The sequence below is a fragment of the Lepidochelys kempii genome, chromosome 17 (assembly GCF_965140265.1).
Source record: "Lepidochelys kempii isolate rLepKem1 chromosome 17, rLepKem1.hap2, whole genome shotgun sequence".
Taxonomy (NCBI): domain Eukaryota; kingdom Metazoa; phylum Chordata; order Testudines; family Cheloniidae; genus Lepidochelys; species Lepidochelys kempii.
Window position 1 is genome coordinate 19,370,745 of NC_133272.1, and position 25,760 is coordinate 19,396,504.

Below are 25,760 nucleotides of genomic sequence, written 5' to 3' on the forward strand. Positions count from 1 at the left end.
GCAGGGGAGTTGCGGAGAGAGGAAAGAAAGCAGCCAGAGAGCCAAAGAGAACCCTTTGGAGTCATTGCCTGGGTCCTGGCATTGTGATCGTCAGACCGTGCAGACTGCACCTTTCAAGTATCTGAAACCGACTAATCAGGCAGGCCAAGCAGGTTTCTTCTGTTTTATTGCGCAGAAAGCAAGCAGTGCGGAGAGATGGAATGCAACGGTAACAAACTCACCTATGAACTGAGGCAGTCCTTGCAGCAAAGCGTACAAACCATGGTCTTTTGTATAACCAACAATTCTATTTTTTACATATAGATAAATGACAATTTGTAAACGGCAAACCTGCAGAGGTTTCTGGACAATGCCCAAAACAGCTGGACAGATAACAGTTTAATTTCCGAAACAGTTTTCAGAAATCGCTGCCTGCCATTATTTTGGGATTGCTATCCAGCCATCCTCTCCACTACTGGGGGAGTGCACATGATACCATACTGTGCTTCCCCGCTTGAGGCCCAGCCAAATGATGCATAGTAGGACTGAGAAAATTCAGCTCTTTAGAAAGCACAGAGAAACGAGAACACTTCCAAGATTCAGCTGGAAATGAGCCCCCTGACTTCCTAATGCTTTCCAATGGGACATGAATTCTCTCAATCTGATTTTGCACCACAAGGTTGCTGAGACAGCAGCTTCTTCTAGGAGTGTTAAGTTTCAGAGTAGCAGCCGGGTTAGTCTGTACCGGCAAAAAGAAAAGGGGAACTTGTGGCACCTTAGAGACTAACAAGTTTATTTGAGCATAAGCTTTCGTGAGCTACAGTTCACTTCATCGGATGCATCCGATGAAGTGAGCTGTAGCTCACGAAAGCTTATGCTCAAATAAACTTGTTAGTCTCTAAGGTGCCACAAGTACTTCTTTTTAGGAGTGTAAATTGCACCTTTCAGAGTAACAGCCGTGTTAGTCTGTATTCGCAAAAAGAAAAGGAGGACTTGTGGCACCTTAGAGACTAACCAATTTATTAGAGCATAAGCTTTCGTGAGCTTTAAAGAAACATTATTTAGTGATCAACTGAGCTCTGCAGTTTGATGCAGTGATCACATTACACTGGAGTTTTCCTTTCAACTCAATTTGATTGTCCATCAGGAATAGCTTTGTGTAGAGAATTAGGGAATCATTCCCACTTTCAATGCTTCCTTATTTGTTCTGTAGCTTGAGAGGACGGGAGACATTATTTGTTGATGGGTGGAGGAGCTGAAGTATCATGAAGCACAAAGGCACCACACAAGCTACATACAAGTGCAACAATAGTCAGGAGATCTGGAGTACCTCTACACTGCAAAAACACACCCCAGCCAGTGAGTCTCAGGGTTTGTCTACACTGCAAAAAAAACCAAACACACACACCTGGTGGTACAGTCTCAGAGCCTGGATCCACTGACTAGGGCTTGCAGAGCTAAGAATAGTATTGTAGATATTCAAGCTTGGACTGGAGCCTGGGCTCGGAGACCCACCCTGCTCACTGGGTTTCAGAGCCTGGGCTCCAACTCCAACCTGCTATTTTTAGCCCAATAGACAACTCCGGCTCCGAGCTGAATCTCGCTACTGCAGGCTTTTATTATTATTATTATTATTTTAAAGTGTCGATAAACCCCTAGAGTGTATTCCTGACTCTTGTGACTGACTCGCTGTGTGACCCTGGGGAAGGCCCACCTGTGCCTCAGTTTCCCCAATTTGTAAACTGGAATGTATATCTACCTCCGGGACAGGAGGGATTTGCGGTCTCAGCTCTTCTCTGTTTGCAAAACACTTTGAGCGCTTTGAATGAAAGGTGCATTCCAACTAACAATCCACCTCTTACTGCTGCTACCCTTGTGACTATTTGTAAAGGGAAAGACCCCTATGCAGGCCAGAACGGTTTTGAAGAAAGGAGGACATCCGCTTGTTCCACTTGTGGAAGTGAGTCTGGCTGACACTTCTGCTGCTGGGAGGGAGCAAACATGGCATGTGGCACAAAAGGTCCGTGTCACACTACAACCCAGAGAGGAAGCAAGCAGAGAACAGGGCTGAGAGGTGCGCACTTGGCAGTTTACAGACATTTATCAGGTCAGGTACACACTGGAGTCTCGTCCCTCCCTTAACAGATAAACAGCAGAGAGAGCACGCTCAGCTTCCTTGCTTTCCTGGGAAACGGGCATGAACACAGCAGCTGAGCCGCTCCCAGAAATGTGACACCATGACACAGAAATGGGGCAGCTGTTAAAGGCAGAACAATGTGAAATGATCGATAAGAACTCCTGCACCCACCTCTGCACCCCGTTACAACACAGTCGCCCCGTCTCCAGCATAGCCGCAACACTCATTGAAACACGCATCTTGTAGCATAGGCAGGAACCAAACATGTCCCCCACACGGTTCCCTTTGCCGGGCTGTAGCCCCGTTCAGGAGACATAGCTAAGAGCCCCCTTTCACCACAAGATGGAAACCTGTCTCACCTGTGTCAGGGAACAGCCAAGTGAGTGGTGGCTGTCGCATGAACAGAACTCTGTACAGTGGGGAGGACTGCAGCCAAGCAGAATCAAGTGAGGCCAAATCCTTTGAAAGGACACGGAACCAAGCGCAACACTTCTGTTCCACCTAGGCTACTCCCTTGAAAACATTCGGAAGCTGTCCATAAGCCCCCACCAGAGAGTGACCTCAGTGGAAAGGGGAGAAAACAGAAGCCCCAAGCAGCCAGCCTCCGATCGTTTTTTCAAAAAGTGACGTTTTTGCTGTGCTTCCAGTCCTACCACGTCAGACAGACGCTGCTCATGGCAAAGGCTAAGATTCTGTCATGATTATTTTTTAGTAAAAGTCACAGAGAGGTCACCGGCAATGACCAAAAATCCACGTGACCTGTTCCTGACTTTTATTAGAAATAACTATGACTCTGCCCTTAGGACGGAAGAATCCCATGCACCGCTACAGACTAGGGACCGAGCGACTCAGCAGCAGTTCTGCAGAAAAGGACCTAGGGGTTACAGTGGACGAGAAGCTGGACAGGAGTCAACAGCGTGCCCTTGTTGCCAAGAAGACCAATGGCATTTTGGGCTGTATAAGTAGGGGCATTGCCAGGAGATCGAGGGACGTGATTGTTCCCCTCTATTCGACATTGGTGAGGCCTCATCTGGAGTACTGCGTCCAGTTTTGGGCCCCACACTACAAGAAGGATGTGGAAAAATTGGAAAAAAAGAGTCCAGGAGAGGGCAACAAAAATGATTAGGGGACTGGAACACATGATTTATGAGAAGAGGCTGAGGGAACTGGGATTGTTTAGTCTGTGGAAGAGAAGAATAAGCGGGGATTCGATAGCTGCTTTCAATTACCTGAAAGGGGGTTCCAAAGAGGATGGATCTAGGCTGTTCTCAGTGGTAGCTGATGACAGAACAAGGAGCAATGGTCTCAAGTTGCTGTGGGGGAGGTCTAGGTTGGATATTAGGAAAAACTTTTTCACAAGGAGGGTGGTGAAACACTGGAATGCGTTACCTAGGGAGGTGGTGGAATCTCCACCCTTAGAGGTTTTTAAGGTCAGGCTTGACAAAGCCGTGGCTGGGATGATTTAGTTGGGGATTGGTCCTGCTTTGAGCAGGGGGTTGGACTAGATGACCTCTTGAGGTCCCTTCCATCCCTGATATTCTACGATTCTATGAAAAGGGAAGTGAGGAGGGCCAAGTACCCATGACAGCTGGGGTTTCTGGGTCCCCCCTGCTGCCGCGGCCAGCTGCGGGGTCTCCCCTGCCGCCCAAGACAGCTAGGAGCGGCAGAGGACCCCCTGTTGCAAGCCCCCACCCCACCACCGGTGGTGGCTGGGAGCTGCAGAAAGGGCGCTCCCTGCTGCCTGCATTCATTCGGAGCTGCAGGGTCTCCCCACTACCCGCAGCGGCTGGGAGCTGCGGGGCCCCTGCCAGCTGACACCTCCAGCCATGCTGCCCGGGGCTGAAGTGGAAAATGTCACCGAGGTCTCGAAGTCATGGATTCCGTGACCTCCGCGACAAAATCTTAGCCTTACTCAGGCATCAGAGCACATGGAGAACAAACTGCGTCTCTGATTATCCAGGCAGACCTCAGCATTTAACCTTATGAAGCTGGAGGCTCTGTCGAATATAATGGGTCAAATTCGTCAGCAGCATCACTCCCCGGACCTCAGATACACCAGAGATGAATCTGGCTCAGTGCCTTCAAAGGTGAGCAGCACAAGAAAAATATCATTGGATTTATCCTTTTCTCATTTTTTTTTTTTTTTTTTTTAAATTCTTTGTGCTGATTAAAAAGTCCGGGAAGGACTTTTGGTTCATAAAAACTACACTTAGAGCTATCAAGGAGGGACTTTCCTGGATGACTTACTGGCGGTCTCAGACGCGTGTCATGAGCACTCTCGGCCCTTCGGTGAAGGGACGGGGTTCTGAACACGACTCTTTTACAGCTGGCTGTTTTCAGGGGGCTTTCGTGTTAACTCAGTTTTAAACTGCCTGAATAAAACCATGTCCCTTCCATTCACCACCTCTCCCTTCCTGGAACGTGCCACATCAGAATCCTACCAAGTTCTCCAAGGGCCCATAGAGACTTCTAGAGAAGATCTGGCCTGGATTTCTGATGTGAAAAAACAAGAGGGAAGGAGAATGCAGTAGCCTCCTTCCAGGCCATCTTTATCCATCACAAAGCTGCCAGACAGGGCACAAACTCCAATTTTTTCTTTTCTTTATCACATCCAACCATGGTTATATGGGTCTGGATTCAAATGCCCGCTACATGGCAAATTCTAGCAGGTTAGACTATGCTCTCTCAAAGGCCCTAAACACAATCAGTTTCTGTACCTGACTCCATTAGACGCTGACAGTCCTGGGCTTGGGCCTCCGGCTCCCACGGACTGAGGCAGCGCCCATGCACTCTGTGTATTGAGTCTCGGCGTTGACCTGGCTCCAGACAAGGTCGGTTTGTTATAGGGCACAAAGCCAAGCCCAGAAGAGCTTAGTGCAGCTGTCCGACTGGAAACCTGTGGCACAGCCGATGAACTGGGGAGGTTTATCATGGAGTGCCGATAGCGCGTGGTGACAGGGCCAGTTCCACTATTCAACAAGCACTGTTGACAAGAACAAGCCACTGCCATGTGAAGGGGCCCCGAGGCCGGGGTCACTGGATACGGGGTGTCCATGCGCCTCTGAATACCTCGTCGGAACCTGGAGGTCTTGTTGGCCTGGACCAGCGATACAAAATCAATGTCGTAGTTGTAGCCCAAGGAGCTCAGGTCTACATGCTGAAGGCCATGCGTGAAGGCTTGCTCCAGGAACACACAGATCTTCATCTCGTATGGAGACCACCCACCTTCGTCATTCTGCCACTCCCACACGATGCCCTGCCCGGCCGCAGAGTCTTGAGCGAAGAGGTGTCTGCGGACGGATCGCATGGTTCCTGGTTCAAGAGAAACAGACACTGGACATCAGTCAAAGCCACAAAAAACATAGCAACGCTGTAACTATGGAGAAGTGGCACCCTGGGGCAAGATTTCTGAAAGTGCTTATGGGAGTCAAGAACTCAACTCCCTTTGACTTCCCATGGGAATTTGGCATCCACTTCCTTAGGGCACTGTAGGAAATCATAAGCAAAAGGGACAGTGGAACGTTTTTGAAGTGACCACCAAAGGGCCAACCACCCAGGTCTGGTGGCTTAGTAGATGTGGGTCTTTCAGAGATCGAACAATCCTAGAAGATGCTTTGAAATGGCCACTTTGCCAGGTACCGCACCCACACATACACACGTGTGTGCAACAGTCCGAAGGAAAGGCAGAGGCAAACCTGGGAAAGCAGTTTGGGAAGTCTAGAGAGAGCAGCTGTTCATACAGAGGGAAGGGGAACAAAACCACAGAGGAGTTGCTGGTTCAAGGGTTATTCTAGACCAGGGAGTTAAAGCCTGCTCACATATCAAAGGCTCCGCTTCCCAGCCGCAAAGTGACCTGAGAAGCACATTTCCCCTGGTTATTTTTATTAAAACCTGCTCAAGGAGGATAGAAACCAACCAATAAAAGGGGAAATTAAAAGTCAGCAAAAAAGGCTTCCCCCAGCAGGGGCTGAACCAGCCCAGGGGCCCTCAGAGCGCTGCTCCTCCATGGTGCTAGTGTCTTTGGGGACGCACGCGTAAGGGGGGGAAACAGGGAGGCATGAGCAAACCTTCACATTCACAGAGGAAGGCTTTTCAGCAGCCACAGAGCTTGTACAGGGAGAAGCACCAGGGGAAAACGTTCAAAAGCACCGAAGTGGCTCACAAGCCTAAGTGACTCAGGCACGTCGGAGCCTCGGTCCCAATGACTTTCAATGCCTCCTAAGTGCCTATGTCACTTAGGCTCCTCAGTCCCGTTTTCCCAAGTCACTTAGATGAATTTGAACATTTTAGTCTCATGGGAACTCCCCTAAAGTCAGCCTCTTTCTACATTGCTCCTGGGTGTCTGTAGGTTTGGTTTGGATTCCGGTATAATGCGTTTGGCTAATCATATTTTGCTCTCTTTGGGACCAGTGTTGGGCTGTAGGGATCTGACTTGCAGGTGTCTGACTTCAAGACCCTTTGCAGAGGTGCAGAGCTGTTCTAGTGACTCACTCTGGCAACCAGATAAGGAGGGTGTCATTAACTCCAACTCCAACGCATAATAGGTTGAGAATTCCTTCAAGGTAAAAGAGCCAGAAGGAAGGGACAGGCGGGTCAGGGAACATCCCAAGGAACAGATGGCTCAAGTGAAGGCTTAGGTTTGTAAGTGCAGTCCTGCCTCAGGGTTTCATTACATAAGTTAAAAATAAAGGAAGTGATTATGGAGCATAATCTATTGCGAGTGCTGCAGGGAGAGCGGGGTGGGGACCTCCCTGACTTACAAGAACCTGTCATCCATGGATGCCCAGATGCTCTGCAAACCTTAAGCCTCATGACCCTGTGAGGTACCCACGTTATGATGGGGAAACTAAGGCATGGTGTCAAAGTGACTTGCCCAAGGCGAGTCAATGACAGGACTAGACAGGAAAAGAATCCAGGAGTCCTCACTCGACCACTGGACAACACTGCCCCTCACATACCCCATTACATGTGTCCATATGAAAAAAAGTTTCATGATTACTTTAAAGCACTATCTCCAAGTAATAGGACTTCAGTATCTCACATGACGGCTGTTTTGTGGTCCTCTAGCGTATTACGGAAATTGATTCTGTGGCCCTGGGGGCTTAGGAAGTTACAGATCACTGCTTCAGAGGTTAGCTCAGCAAGCGACCTGCTCCGTACAAGAGCACTGACTGCTCTCGGTTTACTTTGCTGTACCGACGGAATATTGACCCTTTAATAGCAAGCTCCATGACAAGAGACAACATGTGACCAACGCTACTTAAGAGCTAGAATACTGAAAGGAAAGGCGCTCTAGTAACTTCCCCAGGGCCCTTGTAGCTCAAACATCAGGCTTGGAAATCCTAGTGGGTCAGATTCTCAGTCGGAGTAAATCAGTGTAACGCGGACATCAAGAGAGCTAGGCTGACGTCCACCAGCTGAGGAGCTGGCTCTGGGATGGGAAATCAGAGCACGTGCCCAAAAGCAAGTTCTAGGAACTGCTCCCCACCTGGCTGCTCCCTGAAAACGAAGTGAAGGAGGGGGATGTTCTCTTACAGCACCCCTGGATGCACGGCGAGACACATAGGAGAAGGAATTTGTTGGGGGGAGCAACGGGGATGAGATCGCAGCCTTGAGAGGCAGAGGAAACCTCACCCCTGGGAGCTAACGCAGCCCCCCAGAGAGTCTGTACCATGGGCGCTGTGGGAAAAAGAAGGTGGGAGACCGATGCTCAGCTGGGGGCTAGCGTTCAAAGCCAGCAGTGACATCCTACGTCCTAGCAGACTGCAGGATGAATGCAGCACAAGGGCTTTCAGCACATGGAACCGCAGCACCCGCTAGCCCCCAGCTGTGGGAAGAGGTGGCTTTTGGGACTCAACACACAGTGTGAGGTGGTACCGCTCTGGGATACCCGGGGGCAGGGCATTGGCTGTTCTTGTCTTGGCCACACAGACAGGGTAGCTTTAGGACAGTTCCTGAAGCCGCCTGATATTTACTTCTGGCTACACTGCGCAGACCAGCAGCTGAGGCTCGTTCCTAATCCAGCGCTCGAGAGCCGCCTTTGCAGCTGTCGCTCCCTTTCTATGGGGATGTTAGACCTGTTAACACTGGCTTCCTGTTATTCTTCCCAGCTTCCTTTGAAGAGCCTGCTTGTCTGTTGAATAGCAGCGGGGAGAATGCAATGGGCTCTTTTTCGTTCTGTTTAACGATTTTCATAGGAACGTTTCCTGCGGAGTTTATTTTACCTCTAGCACATTACAAAGGTCAGCTGGCTGATCACTTACACAACGTTCATGTCTAAAGGCGGGGAGCCTTGCTCAAAGCCGGGGAGCTTTGAACATAACTGCCCCACCAGAAGCTGGGGGGAGGGGGGGAGATAGTGGGAACAAGAGCGTTTTAAAGGATCATACTGAAATGCAAACTGAACAGGTAGCTTCATGGGGTGAGCAACGAATCTGCGGTCCCTGCAGCCACAGATCCAAATCCCAGCCAGGCCATCTCGGCCCATCCTCCCTTCAAGATCCATTTACTGAGCCCCATGCATTCACGGGGAGGGGACTTTCAGACAAGATCCTCAAACCTGAGTCAGCAGCCCCGACATTAAAGATTCTGTTATAGTTTCATAAGAGCAGCAGTTTGACCCCCAGGGTCCTTTGCCAAAACGTTCATTCCACCTCCCTCCACCCCAGAGCTGGCTGCATTTCAGCAGTCCCTGCATGAATACAATCTGTGAAGCGCTGTGGAATCTTTTCCAGTGAAAGGGACTAGAGAGAAGCAAGATAATATAGAGCGTCGGTAGTTGCTTTCAGAGAGATTGCCCCTCTCCTGTGGGAGGATAATCCATTCACAGTTTGGCCATTAGGAGAGAATGGTGCTCCCTAGGTGGTCCTACACCCCAGCTGCTCACAAGATTCCACCTACACTAAGAACCAGATTCACTGCTGAGTGCTGAGACCATTTTAACTCATCACGTAGCTGGGACAAAGCCCATCACTGTTACTGATTCAATCATGCTGCTGTAGCCGTGTCAGAAAAGGGACCCTTTCTGAAAATAAACGGGGGCCTAGAGAGAGGGGACCATTGGCTACTGGGGAGAGCAAGGCCTGAGAGTTAGGACTCCTGGGTTCTATGCACAGCTTGGTCACTGAGCTTTATGGAAAGAGGCAGTCCTGGTGCCTGCTTGGTGATCTCCACAGCAGTTTCAGAGCATTATGAGCCCCAACCAAACAAGGCTGCTGGGTGCCTAAAGACTATTCAGAGCTACTGGGGCTGTGCCAATGACAGACACTCCCAAACACATACATCTTGCTGATGAAGTCTCTCACTTGGGACACCTTCCTAGCCAGGTTTCAAAGCTCCAGGTACTTTCCAGAGCGGTGCCCAGCCCAGCTGTGTGCTACTTACCCTAACATTAGAGCAAGAAAGTAGGAATATGAGCGGGGAACATGTCCGTCCTTGCTTATAGGCCTGTCATTTAGGATTCATCTTATCGCCCCTCACGCTCTGCGAACCCAACTGATTTACTATATTCAAGAAACCTGAACATTTCTGCCCTTCTCTAAGGCCCTCAGAGTGAACCAAGCCTTGCCACTTCTCGGGAGGCAGGACTTGGCTCCATTTTTACAGATGGGTAAACTGAGGCACGGATAGGCTTGTGCTTTCAGAAGTGGGGACTAATGTTGGGTGTCCACTTTGACACACCCAGGCCTGATTTTCCAGAGGTGATGAGCACACAGAAACCCCATCCAAGTTATAGGTGCTCACTACTTCCAGGGGAAAAGAAAGTCAGCCCCTAGGCACTAAAGGTGATCATCCAGATGTAATGGACATTAAACTGTTGGCCTGAGAGACCTCCTTGGGTTGTGCAGTGAGTCAGGAGCAAAGGCGGGAACAGAACCCAGATTTCCCGGCAACTAATCCTGTACTTTACCCTCAAAAGCCAACCTCCCTCCTCCCTGGAACAAAGGGGAAAAAAAAGTGGGAAAGGAAAGTCAATCTGAAGGGGCAGTGTTCTAGCACTGCCCTACGTCATTCTGTGGGGATTGCAGGCATTAGCTCAGCAGCGTTCACACGGCACCAGGCCAAGCCAGAGCAGCTGGTGCTGCAGCCGGGGAGGAGTGGGACAAGGGAATCAAACAGGAGTGTTTTAATCACAAAAAGGCCTTTTTTTGCAACTTCCCTGAAGGGATGTGCGGGGGGGTGGAAGAAGGCATACGGTTCTCAGGCCGCAATCTTGCAAAGCATTTAAGCACATGTAAAATTAGCCAGGAAAGAGGTTTCTTACCTGTGTCCTGTCGGAACTGCACCAGGCTTGGTATGTCGATGACATAAGGGGCGAGCATGGCGTCTGCCTGCCCCAGCGGGATACTGCTGCTGGCCAGCCCCGGTCCTGATCGTCTCCCCTTCTGTGCAGGGGCCTGGAGAGCCTGTTCAATAAAGCTGCATACGCTCCCTCTGTATGGCCTCCACCTGCCGAACTCGTCCTGCCATTCCCATACTGCCACTGCGGGCAGGGCCACATGCCCTGGCACGGAATTGGGGAGCCCAGGTGGCCCAGCAGAACCGCTTCCGGCACCCAGCGCGGCTGCCATTTTCCAAGGTCTGAAAGCGAGCCAAGCCAGAGCACGTTGTCCACCCACCTTCAAACCATCCCCTTCAAGGGCGTACGTCAGGCCTGCAAAGAGAGAGAGACACAAGACATACAGAGTTAAGAATGACAACCCTGAGCTGACAGCAGGCAATCCAGCAGGTAGGCGGCAAAGTCTACAAACCCGGGGGGAGGAAGCATATGCATTTCTCCATGAAAGACAATTGGGAGGTGAACTCGCTGAACACTTCAAGCATGCAACTCAGAAGCGAATCAATGTCAAACCCAGCGGGTTAAATGTAGTTTGGGGTCCTACCCAGGCCTGAATCCTGCTGCCAACGTTAGGGGGGTTACAATCAAATGGACAGCGTAACCTTTTGGGGGCAAAGACTCTCAGTGTTAGACCCCCAAGCACATGATGTCAGCACTGACAAGTAGGCCAACATGGGGCATTACAGGAACCCAGGATTTCCAGTGTTATTCATTATGGGTATTGCAATAGATCTAGAGGCCCTGATCTGGGATCAGGCCCCCATTAGCCAGGCTCTGTACGCACACAACCAAAAACCAATCGCTACCCTTCCCCCAATGCCGCAGTCAAAGGGTTAATCCGTGTATCACACTGCCTGCTAACAGCCTTCTAAAATGCCATGGGCCCTGGAGAGCTCAAGAGCAGGGCACAACTTAACCAACAGAGCAGCCATCAGTTGGCTGGAAGGTTTTGTCCATCACAATCAGAAGCACGAGCCTGGGGAGATGCAGGTAGCAACGGAGCCTCCACTGGTGTACGGGGCCCTTTGGCATCTAGGGCAGCCAGGCTCCTGTGGGCGCAGCACCCACCCCTCGGGGGCGGCTCCTGTGGTTGGTTATTTCCAACTCATCCATATGGAATAAAGCAGAGACACCCAGATGGCTGCGTTCTCAAGAGGAGAGCGATGCATTTTAAAGAAAACTATAGCGAATGAGTCATCCTGTGCAGTTCTACCCAACGACCCCAGGCTTACAAGCCACCAGCAGCAAACGAGACCCCCCACAGATCATTTGATTAACAAAAAAAAAAAAAAATTCGAGACATTTGCTGCTGTCACTTAGCACCCTCACAATTCCCCAGGAGTGGTTATTTTACAGCTTGGAATTACAAGTCACTTCAACAAACCCCAGGTGCAAAATCTCAACACCTGCCTCGTGCGTTATTTTTACGTTGGATTTCACACACTGCTGCTCAGCATTGCTGAGCTCAGCTTGGATCATCTCAGTTCAGAGCTCTGCTGTGGAGTTTTCTATCCCATCTGGTGCCAATGTTTGCAAGCAGGGGGTACTCTGCGCCCCACGGGGAAAGGGACAGCTGTACATATAGGGCTCCTGGCCTTTCCAAATATATACAGTGGCCTGGATAACTATCAGCAAAGCAGGCCATCAGGGGGAGGCGCGCTCTGTTTTGGAGGGGTCACACAATTGGCTTGTGCTCCTGTTAAAATATAGCAGCAGCAGAAGGAAAAAAAAAAAAGATCACAGCAGATATACATCTATTAACGCTTTCTCCTTACGTGGTAGCTTTCCCCCAAAGCACTACAGCCTCAAAACCCAGATGGGGGTAGACATCCTCCTTACCTACTGGCCAACGAAATCCTGGGTCATGATTGGCTGAAAAGAGTCACATAACAAACGGTCTACTGTCTACCTCCTTGGGGGTCAACAATGCTTAGCTAACTCGAGGAGCTGCAGCTGCCAATCAGCACTAAATATGCAAACCAGGACATCATCCTGATTGGCTGCAAGTGAGTTCCGTGTAAATGAAAATTCACTGCCCAGTAGGTAACGGATACTATTTCCTGGATCAGAAAACTGACACTCTAAAGGGGCGAGGGCTTCCCAGTTTATGCATCTAAATGGAATTCTAGACTACAGCTGTTTGCAAGGATTGTGAAACAACAAACGCAAGTTCCATGTCTTGGGCAAAGCACTTTGGCAACTTGAAGTTAAGGCTGTATGTTTCTATTCGTTATTGAAGGGTATCGGGGTAGGTGATACCTAAGAGAAAAATGTTGTTTGATTTTTGTTTTCATTAAATAAAACATCCAACCCCATCTCAATCCATCACTCCCCTCCCACGCCAAACAGTGACACACACATTTTAAAAGCCTGGAAATCCAAAGTTAAGGTCACCCAAACCCTGAACAAAAAACTCGCATGAATTGGCCCTGTCAGCACTGGCTCTCCACTTGTGAGGTAACTCCCTTCTCTTCACGTGTCATTATATAATGCCTGCATCTGTAATTTTCACTCCATGCATCTGAAGAAGTGTGGTTTTTTACCCACGAAAGCTTATGCCCAAAACATAGAATATCAGGGTTGGAAGGGACCCCAGAAGGTCATCTAGTCCAACCCCCTGCTCGAAGCAGGACCAATTCCCAGTTAAATCATCCCAGCCAGGGCTTTGTCAAGCCTGACCTTAAAAACCTCTAAGGAAGGAGATTCTACCACCTCCCTAGGTAACGCATTCCAGTGTTTCACCACCCTCTTAGTGAAAAAGTTTTTCCTAATATCCAACCTAAACCTCCCCCACTGCAACTTGAGACCATTACTCCTCGTTCTGTCATCTGCTACCATTGAGAACAGTCTAGAGCCATCCTCTTTGGAACCCCCTTTCAGGTAGTTGAAAGCAGCTATCAAATCCCCCCTCATTCTTCTCTTCTGCAGGCTAAACAACCCCAGCTCCCTCAGCCTCTCCTCATAACTCATGTGTTCCAGTCCCCTAATCATTTTTGTTGCCCTTCGCTGGACTCTCTCCAATTTATCCACATCCTTCTTGAAGTGTGGGGCCCAAAACTGGACACAGTACTCCAGATGAGGCCTCACCAATGTCGAATAGAGGGGAGCGATCACGTCCCTCGATCTGCTCGCTATGCCCCTACTTATACATCCCAAAATGCCATTGGCCTTCTTGGCAACAAGGGCACACTGCTGACTCATATCCAGCTTCTCGTCCACTGTCACCCCTAGGTCCTTTTCCGCAGAACTGCTGCCTAGCCATTCGGTCCCTAGTCTGTAGCTGTGCATTGGGTTCTTCTGTCCTAAGTGCAGGACCCTGCACTTATCCTTATTGAACCTCATCAGATTTCTTTTGGCCCAATCCTCCAATTTGTCTAGGTCCTTCTGTATCCTATCCCTCCCCTCCAGCGTAGCTACCACTCCTCCCAGTTTAGTATCATCCGCAAATTTGCTGAGAGTGCAATCCACACCATCCTCCAGATCATTTATGAAGATATTGAACAAAACCAGCCCCAGGACCGACCCTTGGGGTACTCCACTTGATACCGGCTGCCAACTAGACATGGAGCCATTGATCACTACCCGTTGAGCCCGACAATCTAGCCAGCTTTCTACCCACCTTATAGTGCATTCATCCAGCCCATACTTCCTTAACTTGCTGACAAGAATACTGTGGGAGACCGTGTCAAAAGCTTTGCTAAAGTCAAGAAACAATACATCCACTGCTTTCCCTTCATCCACAGAACCAGTAATCTCATCATAAAAGGCGATTAGATTAGTCAGGCATGACCTTCCCTTGGTGAATCCATGCTGGCTGTTCCTGATCACTTATAAACAAATAAATCTGTTAATCTTTAAGGTGCCACTGGACTCCTCGTTTTGTGTGTGGATACAGACAAACACAGCTACCCCCGGATACTTGACACCCCGAACTGCAATCCTCACCCCTTGCATATCTACCGTTATTGCGTGTAAGATGGAAACAGTTTGAGGTACATTGTGATAAGGACTTTACAAACTTCTCAGTCTGGTTGCTGATCTCTCATATCTAACATCCACTGCATTTGCATCACTTACCTGTAGAGTCTAGGAACAGTGAAGAATATGGCTGTGGTCCTGTACCAGCATATCTACCCCAGATCTCCCATGACCCCACGTGTCTACTGTGTCAGCTACTAAATTCAGTGGTCCAGCTCTTCAGAGATCTGCAGGCCCAGATGTAGTAGCTACATGTCAGTGCTAAATCTCACAGCAGAACAACTTTGCTTTTAGTTTTAAAAAATATCTTCTCCCCTGTTGTTAACAGCACTTTAGATTGTAAGTTTCTAGTTTATTTTTCACCATTTATGCTACTTGATTATTAACTTGGGCTCCCATCCAGCAATCAGACCTGCACGGGTGGATCTCTGCCCCTGGGGCAGAGCCTCATGTAAGGATCCACTCACCTGGATTTGACTGCAGGACTGGGGACTCTGACAACAAAAGTAGTTTGGAAAGTTTTTGTTTCTTTCTCCTTCACAGTCACTTCCTGCTTCTCAAGCCCTAGCAGTGAGCAGCAGAGCTGGGTTCACGGCACTACCAGGCAACGTTCAAGCCAAAAGTCTGTTTCCACTGAAATTTAAAACAGAAGTTGGAGGGGGGTGGAAAAAACCCCCCAACAACTATTCTGTTGTGTAAAAGCCTTTTTAAATACATAAAAATCTGAACTTTGGCTCTACAATCCAGCTGACAATGTCGCTTTAAAATTTCTGGATTGAACTCATCGGTGCTAATAAAAACTCAATGACAATGTAGCCTGCCTCACAAGCGGAAAAGAAAAGGCCAGGGAGCCTTAGATCTGTGCTGTGGATGTAGGCAGTTTTCTAGGGCTGACAGAGTGGGATTCTTTTCAAGCACAGGGCTTTTCAGCATGCTATTCGAACAGGACAATGCCCAGAAAAGATTTGCAAGGATCACTGACACCACACTTAGGAAACGCGAGGTCCGCAAACAAGCGACTACATATCATCGCGGTGAATGGATTGTATTTGAATTAAAAGATTCCTAGGCGTGCAGGCTACACTAAGCCAGGGGTCTCCAACTGGCTGACGACTCAGCATCAGGAGGGCGCGTTTGTTACAGGATTGCAGGCAGCCCCATATCCCGTGCAATTCGGAAACCCCAAAGGGAAGATCAAACTAACAGCCCCGCTGCGCCGCGTGGTGCTTGCCAAGCCCCACAGCGAATCAAATGAAATTTTAGTTTCGTTCCCCTGTGAATTTACAGGAGCAACAGAGGCACTACTATGACCATCATCCATTGTTCCGGTCTCTCTGTGGGTGTCGCTGGAGATACCTGGAAAGAAACACGAGTCTCACAGCTGTAGAGAAATCTCAGGTACCTGCGCTGTTCCTGGGCACTGTAGGCCAAATCCGGCCCAGCCTGATCCCACCTGGAGCAGCCAGGTGAAATTTACTAGGATCATATCAGTTTTATTCATAGAGTTTAAGGCCAGAATTCTGATCACCAGGTCTGACCTCCTGCATAACACAGGCCAGGGACCCCCACCCAGTGATTTTTGCATCAAACCCTTAACTTCTCTATGGGCTGCAGTATATCTTGCAGAAGGGTATCCAACCCTGACTCTGGGGTTCAGGGAATGGTATGGCCTGTACCCCAAACTTGACCTGGGATTCATGGGAGAGTAATGACCATAGGTCTGGCCTAGGAATCAGGAGACCTGGGTTCTGTTCCCAGCTCTGACACTGACCTCCAGTGTGAGCTTGACCAACTCATTACCGCACTGTGCCTCTGTTTCCCATCCCACCCTTTGTCTGTTTAGACTATAAGTTCCTTATTGTTTCTGTCCAGTGCCTAGCACAACAGACAAATAGAACCAGGAGTGGAACTATGCCAGGTAACAGGCTCCAGTACCCATTACAATGGAGGAATCAAAATAGGTGGCTGCCCTCTTTGCTCTGGCAGCTGGATTCTAACATGCTCTAAGAGGAGTTTGAAGCTCAACTCCCACTGGCAGGTGAGCCACCGTGTCCTTTAAAATCACATCAGATAACACTGTCTTCCACCACGGCACACGCCAGTCCGAAGCTCAGGGAGACACAAGGGGGCTTTAACGAGACACGGCATGCCACAAGTGCGGATGCATCAGAAGAGATGAATATGCATTGCTCACATCCACTTGCATAAATACCACTGGGCATTTACAATCGTCCATCGATAATTCGCTCCCCACAAGGTTCCTTTACAGAGCTGATCTCAGGCTGACAAAATATCAAAGGGCGTTTTCGAGGTAGAAATGCAAACCCACCTGGATACTAGAAAAAGTACTACGAGCAAATGCAGTGTGAACGTAGAGAAGGAAATCAGACAGCCTGATATAAGAGAGAGTTGAACTGTACGCTCGTTCGCCACCCTGTGCAATCCTAGTGCTTTCACAACCATTAAAAAATTAAGATGGCAACCTGATTCAAGGTCATCGGACTAACTTTCTGGCTCCAGAGCCTTTTCACTATCAGAATGAATCGTTAGTATTTACAGCAGAGGCCTCAACCAAGATCAAGAGACATTAAGGCTACACACATTGCGAGCTGGGGTTTGCGTCCCTTATTCATGTGCCCATTGGGACACTGCACCCCATACTCTTCATAGTGATATAATTGTATGATTATGGCATAATTATGATGCATTTTGTATGGAGGTGTCATTGGAAAGGTTACGATTTTGTTGAATATGATTATGTTATTTGTATGCATTATCATTTTGGTATCTGAAGTTATGAATATTGACTATGTATCTGTATTTCACATGTAGTCACACCTGGGTGACACCCACTGGGCAAAGTGCTTCCAATCTAGATAGGGGGCTGTGAAGAGCCTATTCAGGGTAATGGGCCATTAGGAAAAACAATAAGCCTTAGGAGCAGCTTCTCCCCAACCTGGTGAGCCTGTAAGGGAACGTCTCCACTGGCCACGTTAAAGCGCTGCCCTGTGGCTTGGGTAGTCACGGCACAGCGCTGGAAGACAGCTCTCCCAGCACTCTAAAAACACCCCCACCTCCACGAGGGGCGTAGCTACCAGGGCTGGGAACGCAGCTCCCGGCGCTGGTGCACGGTCTACACTGGCATGTTACATCGCTGAAAGGTGCAGCGCTCGGGGGGGTGTTTTTTCGCCAGTGTAGACAAGGCCTAAGAAATGGCTGCTATAACTCAGCAAAGTATGCAAAGGCATGTGATCAGGTCACATGACACGGAACTCCATCTTGGATACCAGTGTTTTTCCAAAAAGAAAAGGGGGACTTGTGGCACCTTAGAGACTAACCAATTTATTTGAGCATGAGCTTTCGTGAGCTACAGCTCACTTCATCGGATGCATACCGTGGAAACTGCAGTAGACCTTATATACACACAGAGACCATGAAACAATACCTCCTCCCACCCCACTGTCCTGCTGGTAATAGCTTATCTAAAGTGATCATCAGGTTGGGCCATTTCCAGCACAAATCCAGGTTTTCTCACCCTCCGCCCCCCCCCCCCCACAAACTCACTCTCCTGCTGGTAATAGCCCATCCAAAGTGACCACTCTCTTCACAATGTGTATGATAATCAAGGTGTTTTTCCACAAACCCAGTTTGGGACATCGGGTTCCTGCCATATGCTAAAGCTACATAAGGCAGGGAGCGACCTCATTGGTTGTTCTTCACTCCCCCACAACTGAAGACCTAAGAGAATCTCCTAAAGAAAAGGACTTGGAACAGGGGTGGGAATCCCAAGATGCAAAGCAAGTGCAGCTTGTGGCTTGACAATCTGCAAGCCTGCTGGTATCGTCAGCCAGGGCGAGAATTTGTTAATTCATATCCTACCTTTCTGGTATTTTAGGCTTAGTTTGCGGTTTTGTTTATTGACTAGGTAATCTGCTGGGATCTGTTTGCTAACACTTATAATCACGGAAAATCTATTTCTTTGTAATTAATAAACTTATTTTATGTTTTCATCTAAACCAGTGAATTTGAATAAAGTGCTTGGGAATCTTAGCTCAAGGGGCAGGGGCATTTCCTCTCCACATTGAGGGGGAGGCGAACTGGATAATAAATTCATACTGGTCAGGGTTTTGACCAGGGCAGGATGGTACAGCTCTGGGGTCCTAAGTTGGGAAGCTGGTGGTTATTTTGGCTGTAGCTTCTCCATTGTTGGTTCATGGTCAGCCTGTGTGTAACTGCAGCTGGGTGTGTCCCGATCTGTGTGTTTGCTGGTGGAAGTGTAGGACTGGGAGCGGGTCTGCAGCTTCTCACAGCAGCACAGTGTGAGAGGGAGCCCAGGCTGGTGAGTCAGAGGGCTCAATGGTACCCCAGTTCCAGGTGGCACCCTGGGGGGAACCTGTCACACTCATACTTGCACTGTTCAGTAAGAACTATCACGAGTATTAGCAGCCACGTAAGCACAGAGAGCAGTAGCGGAGCCAAAGCTGAGTACACACTCATGGGTTTCAGCGTGCGTACATGAGCAGGGGAATCACGCCCCTAGCTCATAGTGGAGACGTACTTAATACAGAGCGCTCCCCTCAGATCATACCAGTCCAGAGATCAGCCTGCAAAATTCTAAATTCTCTCCACTACTACCGAAGCCAAGGGGAGCTGAAAGCACTCAGCACCTCCCAGGATCAGACCCTTCATCAGGAAGGTTTGCACTAAAGAAACAATGTCAACTCAAAGCTGGCCAGCACTTCAGATTCTGTATAAACACGTTTATACCAAACCCAACAGACATGCATCCATTCATTTCTTTTCACTCCAGTGGAAAAGGGTTTTACACAGATATTTTAGGGTGCTGTTCAAATGCAAAACGAGAAAGTTGCTTTTAAGCACACATTCTCTTGGGGGTGGGGTTTTCCACTGAGAGCCTGAAAGCAAAACGGAAGTTTCCACTTTTTGGCTTATATTATCTCAGCAAATATTTATTTGCCCAGGCTAAGAGAATCACTATAAACAATCAGCATGAACAGCAAAAAGAAAATTAGATTTTCAACACTAGTTCAATTTTAGTAAACCAAGTGCTCTTTGTAACATGGGTCAGGAATTCTGACTAGAAATATTATGAAGAAGTGGTCAGTGTCCTTTTAAAGAATCAAACTCAGAAATGACTATTTATATGGTCAATCCATATAAAAGGCCCAGTTAGGGAGGAAGAGTGGTCTGGTGGTTAGGACGCTACCCTAGGAATCTGGAAATGTGGGTTCAATTCCCTTCTCTACCACAGACTTCATGTATGACTCTGGGAAAGTCACCCTCTGCTTCTGTTTCTCAGCGGTAACACAGGAATAGCACAGGGTGTTGTGAGGCTCACAATCCTCAGATACTATAGCAATGGGCAGCCACATAATACCACAGATATTGCCTGCCAGGAACAACTGACAGTCTAAAGTCCAGAACCTACAACTGGACCCTTGTGGGTCCAAATGCAGGAGCAGGACCAAGGGCCTCATCCAGTAAACAGTACCAAGCACGGTGTCCCCATGGGAATACTGGTAGCATTTGCAGGATCAGACCCTGAGGAAGAAAAGTCCTACAGTTAAGACAAGGGTAACATTTTCAAAAGTCACTTGGGCATTTAGGGCATGTCTACACAGCAAGCAGGATCCCATGGCAGTGAGTCTCAGAGCCTGGGTCTACAGACTTGGGCTCACGCTACAGCACTAAAAATAGCGTGTAGATGTTCGGTATCTGAAGCTTAGGGAGTGGGGTCTTCAGAGCTGCAGCAGGATCCTGCTTGCTGGGTAGATGTACCCTACGTGCCCTAGATCTCATTGAAACTAAGTGAAAATGGGCCTTTAGCACTTGAAAAGTTAACCCCAAGTCAAAATTAATCTCATTTCTGTAAAAGGCAGCTCCCACAGAACTTCCTTCCAAATATCAAAGCAAATTGCTTTAAAAGATGCAAGATTTAAAAAAATCTTTAAGTCCTAGACATTTCATAACTTTTGAGAATGAAAATAAATTGCTATCTTAAAGGGTCACCATCAGTTTAAAAACTGGCATCTGTCTGAAAGTGCTTTCCCAAGGAACAAATAAAGGCTGGGCTACCACAAATTGCTCTGATTGAACCAAACGGGTTTCTAAACAGATTTAGTTAAGTCGGCACAAACCCTTTGCAAGCTAAACTCACATCCGCCTCGCAACATGGACATCAGCTTAGGAGGAGCTGATTGTGAGTTAGCGTGCAATGGAGATGCACTGATTTAGTTCAGCCAGTGGAATTTCTGGGCATGGACTGGCCAAATGTTACTATAGTAGAAGGATGAAAGAGACGCAAGCCTTAGCTCCATTCATCAGTGCAGCTTACCCCAGCTCCAAGCAATGATACACTGTACTAGCTCACATTGTACAGCTTTGCCCATCCATGGGGTTTGCACGGGTGCAGCTATAATCAGGACAAAGCATCTCTCTGTTTTTACAGCTTCGACACTGACAGCACCTTGCGCATAGTCAGTTTCACGGTTGCCGCTCTAGTCAGTTTCCCCTGTTGTGTGTGGAGGTTTTGCACACAGCAATGGGGGAAGGAGGGAGAAACATTTTAAAAAATAAGAACATGTGATTTTAAACCCACGCACTTTGGCAGGAGGACTTGGGCAGGTGTGAGATCTGAAACTGTTTTACTCATTCTTTTAAAAGTAACTAGCTTTAATTGGTGCCACTTTAAATTCTCAGCGTAGAGTTATCTGGGAATGAACTGAGTGGACTGAGTCTCCCCTTGCATTTTAGGGGGTGTCTGCCACTAGCATCTGCAAGAGACCAGGGTCGTATTTGAGTGGAGACAGTCGATATCGAAAATGAAAGGAGTGATGTTGAATGGGAGGTGCATGCTCGGCAAGGGGGAACAAACTGACAGATTGTTTGCAAAGCTGGGTGTGCACGCTGGAGGAGGCTGAAGGTGGTAGACACCCACAGCCCTCTAGGGAGGGGGATAGAGAGGGGTAATAGAGTAGGCTGGGCACAAGGGCTTTATGTCCCTGGAGCTGGAGAAGGCCTGTCAGATCCAAGCAGATGGGGTGATGGGGCGGGGGAAGAGAGAGGACTGAATAGTAAAGTGGGAGTAAAATCTCCAGAACACACAGAGGCTTTAAGTGCCCACCCAGAGTAATGAGACGTGCCCAAACCTGAGGAGCAGTTCCAGCGCCAGGCACAGACAAATCCCCTGACTTGCAGAGACACACTTCTCACTAGAGAAAGGAAGAAATGAAGGGATCAGTTACCTCCACCCAAATCACCAAGGGAACCTCAAGTTACTCCACCCATCACCTCCCTGCCCTCCCAGAGATACCCCACAGTGATCAGACCTCAGAGTTAGACCCCCATCCCACAACACTGCCCTCTGATTCTCACAGTGACTGGACCCCACCGTCACGCACCCCCAGCCCTCCTGCCTGGCCTCCACCCACCCCCCAGGGGCCAGACTCCTCCCCCCCGCCCTCCTGCCTGGCCTCCACCCCCCCCTCCAGGGGCCAGACTCCCCCCCTCCAGGGGCCAGACTCCCCCCCCGCCCTCCTGCCTGGCCTCCCCCCCTCCAGGGGCCAGACTCCCCCCCCGCCCTCCTGCCTGGCCTCCCCCCCCTCCGGGGGCCAGACTCCCCCCCCGCCCTCCCCCCCTCCGGGGGCCAGACTCCTGCCTGGCCTCCCCCCCCTTCCAGGGGCCAGACTCCCCCCCCCCCGCCCGGCCTCCCCCCCTTCCAGGGGCCAGACTCCCCCCCCCGCCCGGCCTCCCCCCCCCTTCCAGGGGCCAGACTCCCCCCCCCGCCCGGCCTCCCCCCCCCTTCCAGGGGCCAGACTCCCCCCCCCCGCCCGGCCTCCCCCCCCCTTCCAGGGGCCAGACTCCCCCCCCCGCCCGGCCTCCCCCCCCCTTCCAGGGGCCAGACTCCCCCCCCCGCCCGGCCTCCCCCCCCCTTCCAGGGGCCAGACTCCCCCCCCCGCCCGGCCTCCCCCCCCCCCTTCCAGGGGCCAGACTCCCCACCCCGCCCGGCCTCCCCCCCCCCCTTCCAGGGGCCAGACTCCCCCCCCGCCCTCCTGCCTGGCCTCCTCCTCCTCCTCCTCCTCCCCCCCCCATCCAGGGGCCAGACTCCCCCCCCGCCCCCCCCAGAGGTCAGACCCCCAGGTACCCCCCTTCTGCCCCCAGGCATCTCCCGCGACCCGCGCCGTTCAGAGGCCCGGGGCGCCCCTCACCGTCACTCCGGGCGCCGCTCCGCTCCGGCCAGCGCTGGGCAGGAGGCAGCGAGAGCTGCTGGGGGCAGCGCCTTCCCTCGCAGCCGAGACAGAGCGCCCAGCGCGCATGCGCCGCGCCCCCCCCCCCCCGCGCGGGGCACCCTGGGACTTGTAGTACGGAGCGGCCATCGGCCTTCCCCCACCCCCCGCCTCTAGCTCGCCCTGCCCCAGCCTCAGCTGCAGCCACCCGCCCGGGGCTCGGGGGAGGAGGGGGACTCCTCCAGTCCAGTCCAGTCCCGCCACGGGGCTTTTTTGGGGGGCTCCCCACTCCAGCCCACCCCCCAGTTTGGGGGGCTCTTTTGGGGGCTCCCCCAGCCTCCCCCAGTTTTGGGGATTTTATTGGGGCTCCCCCAGCCCATCTCTCTTCCAGTTTTGGGGTCTTTTGGGGGGGGTCCCCCAACTCCTCCTACTGCCACAGCTTTGGGGACTTAATGTGCCACGCCCAACCTCCCCCTGTTGTTTTTTTGGGGCCTCACTGGGGCTCCCCCAGCCCAACAGTCACTTTCTGGGCCTTTGAAACCCCCCCTCCCCCCAGCAAATGTCCCCCCCCAATTCATTGGCCTGATCCTCCTTGGAACCCACGTGTACGGGGAGTTTGCTGAGAGACCCATCCCAGCCCAGGTGGGAGGCGGTTCAAAGCCCCTCTCAGGCGAGTGCAGGTGGCCACTCCGTCCCAGCTGCTGCCTTATGAAAGCAGGACCCAGTTCTCAGCCACCCCTTCCTGTGCTTGGGACAGGCAGGTGCACAGTGTCACTGACCCCAGCTGCTCCAAAGCCATGAACCAACCCCCCGCCCCTGCCCCCAAATCATAAATTTGGCTTAAAAACCATGAGACTTGGGTTTATTTTTTTGCCTTCAGGTCACATGCTGGTCCCACTTTCAAGCTTTTCTCTGCACCCGGAAAGCCTAGCCACTCACTTTTGATTGAAATGACAGCTGAGAGTCTCACATAATCACATGACTCTGGGTGCTGGGGCTTTAAGAAACACCACAAATATTGCGAGACTCGTAGCCTCCCAGCTGCTCTAACCATCTTGTTTCAAATCTTCTTTGAGTCTCTTCTCTTCTCTTCATCTCTTACTGGCACAAGGAGAGGGAAATAACATCTGTCCTACTGCATTTTCAGAGAGAGGTTGGATAAAAGCTGCTATACAAAATGTTATCAGATTCTACTGTATTATCAAGGCCTGACAAAAACAACCGGTTACAGAGACAGCTAGCGAGGCTAGAGAATGGGATTAAAGATGGATATTTTATGATCTGGGGCTTCCAGCACAGAAAATCTAGTTTAAAAAAAATTGTAATCAGTCATCAATAACTTGGTGTTTTACAGAAGATTTACTTATGCAGATTAATCTCAAATCTCTGTTAAATTTTCTGCACTGCTTAGCTCCTTAGCTCCCTGACATCAAACAGGCTTAATAGGACTGAATGAGAACCAGAGGCAGCTCCAAAACCCATATCTGATGAACATGAATCGTTACATTTTTGCCTGTGGGTGATAAAGGCAGGATTATGGAAGCAGCACAAAGCAAGAGAATCACCTGGAAGATTAAAGAACCTTTATGTTCCCTGCCTTAAAGACAACAGCTGCAAAGAGAGAAAAAGATTTGTGTCTCCAAAGGAAAAATTGGAAAAGCATAGGGGGTGGAGTGTGTCAGTTTTCTCCCCTGCAAAATTCAGGGTCAGCTATAAAAGACTAAACAAAGTATTTTGCAGGGAACAGTCCTGCACGGGTAGGGGGAGCAGTGGACAACATGACTTTGCTCTTTCCCCCTTCTGAGTCTTTGGTAGTTTTTATTATGATGCCTTTTGTTGAAATCTTCTTCTTGCATGTGACCGGAGAGATACCAGTGCTGTTGCTTAGCAATTGATTTATAGCTCCAGCTTTCTTCTATGTTTTTGAACTGCTTTGGTTTCTCTTTTCTTTGGAATTAGTGAGGGTCAGATTCTGATCTCAGGAACAGGGGAGGAGGTTTTAAATGTTTTACAGATTCACCAAGCGTGCACATGTGTCTGCAAGTTTACAAAACATTTGGAAAAGTTTGCGAGATAAAGAGCATAAGAACGGCCATACTGGGTCCGATCAATGGTCCATCTAGCTCAGTGTCCTGTCTCTGACGTTGGCCAGTGCCAGATGCTACAGAGGGAATGAACAGAACAGGACATCCATCCCCTGTCATCCAGTCCCAGCTTCTGGCAGTCAGAGGCTTAGCCAGAGCATGGGGTTACATCTGACCATCTAGGCTAATAGCCACTGATGGACCTGTCCATGAAATTAACTAATTCTTTTTTTGAACCCAGTTTTACTTTTGGCCTTCACAACATCCCCTGGCAATGAGTTCCACAGGTTGACTGTGCGTTGTGTGAAGAAATACTTCCTTATGTTTTTTCTAAACCTCCTGCTTATTAATTTCAGTGGGTGACCTGTGGTTCTAATGTTATGTAAAGGAATCAATCACGCTTCCCTATTAACTTTCTCCACACCATTCATGATTTTATAGACCATTATCTCCCCCCTTAGTAGTCTTTTTTCTAAGCTGAACTGTTCCGGTCTTATTAATCTCTCCTCATACAGAAGTCGTTCCATCCCTCTAATCATCTCTGTATCTTTTCCAATTCTAATACATCTTTCTGGAGATGGGGTGACCAGAACTGCACACAGTATTCCAGGTATGGGTAGCGTGGGGGGGGCTGTATAAACACCGCACAGGGTACAGGTTCAGATTCATACTACAGTATTATTGTGCAGGCTTCAAGAGGCTGCATCGGGCATAGCTGGAACAATAAGGAGGCTCTCAGTCAAACCTGAGGTGCACTGGCTGAGCTGTGTGTTGAAGATAGTTGGGTGTGACTGGAAGAAGAGGGTCAGCATTGAGGTGCATTGCCAGAGCTAGGTGAGGGGGGTTCTGGACTAAAAAGACCTGGGTGATGTTACAGATGGAGCAATATTAGCAGATCTGGGTGCAGGGCTGTGAAAGATCAGACTAAAGGTACATTGGCTGGGCTATTAGAAGACCTTGAGGGCTTGTCTACACTTAACATGCTACAGCAGTACCTC

The 25,760-nt window shown here is 49.8% G+C and overlaps 1 protein-coding gene across 4 annotated transcripts in view; it reads right to left on the reverse strand.

Moving 5' to 3' along the window:
- Positions 1-22,783, reverse strand: part of DTX2 (deltex E3 ubiquitin ligase 2) — a 62,366-nt gene extending 39,583 nt beyond the window's left edge. For all 4 annotated transcript variants that reach the window (XM_073316067.1, XM_073316066.1, XM_073316065.1 and 1 more), the window contains exons 1-4: positions 22,661-22,783; positions 21,602-21,664; positions 10,380-10,769; positions 4,834-5,428 (exon numbers count right to left, since the gene is read on the reverse strand). In XM_073316067.1, the coding sequence (XP_073172168.1) occupies positions 4,834-5,428; positions 10,380-10,686 (902 nt within the window). In that variant the 5' untranslated portion in view covers positions 10,687-10,769; positions 21,602-21,664; positions 22,661-22,783. The remainder of the gene's footprint in view (positions 1-4,833; positions 5,429-10,379; positions 10,770-21,601; positions 21,665-22,660) is intronic.
- Positions 22,784-25,760: the final 2,977 nt, after the last annotated feature.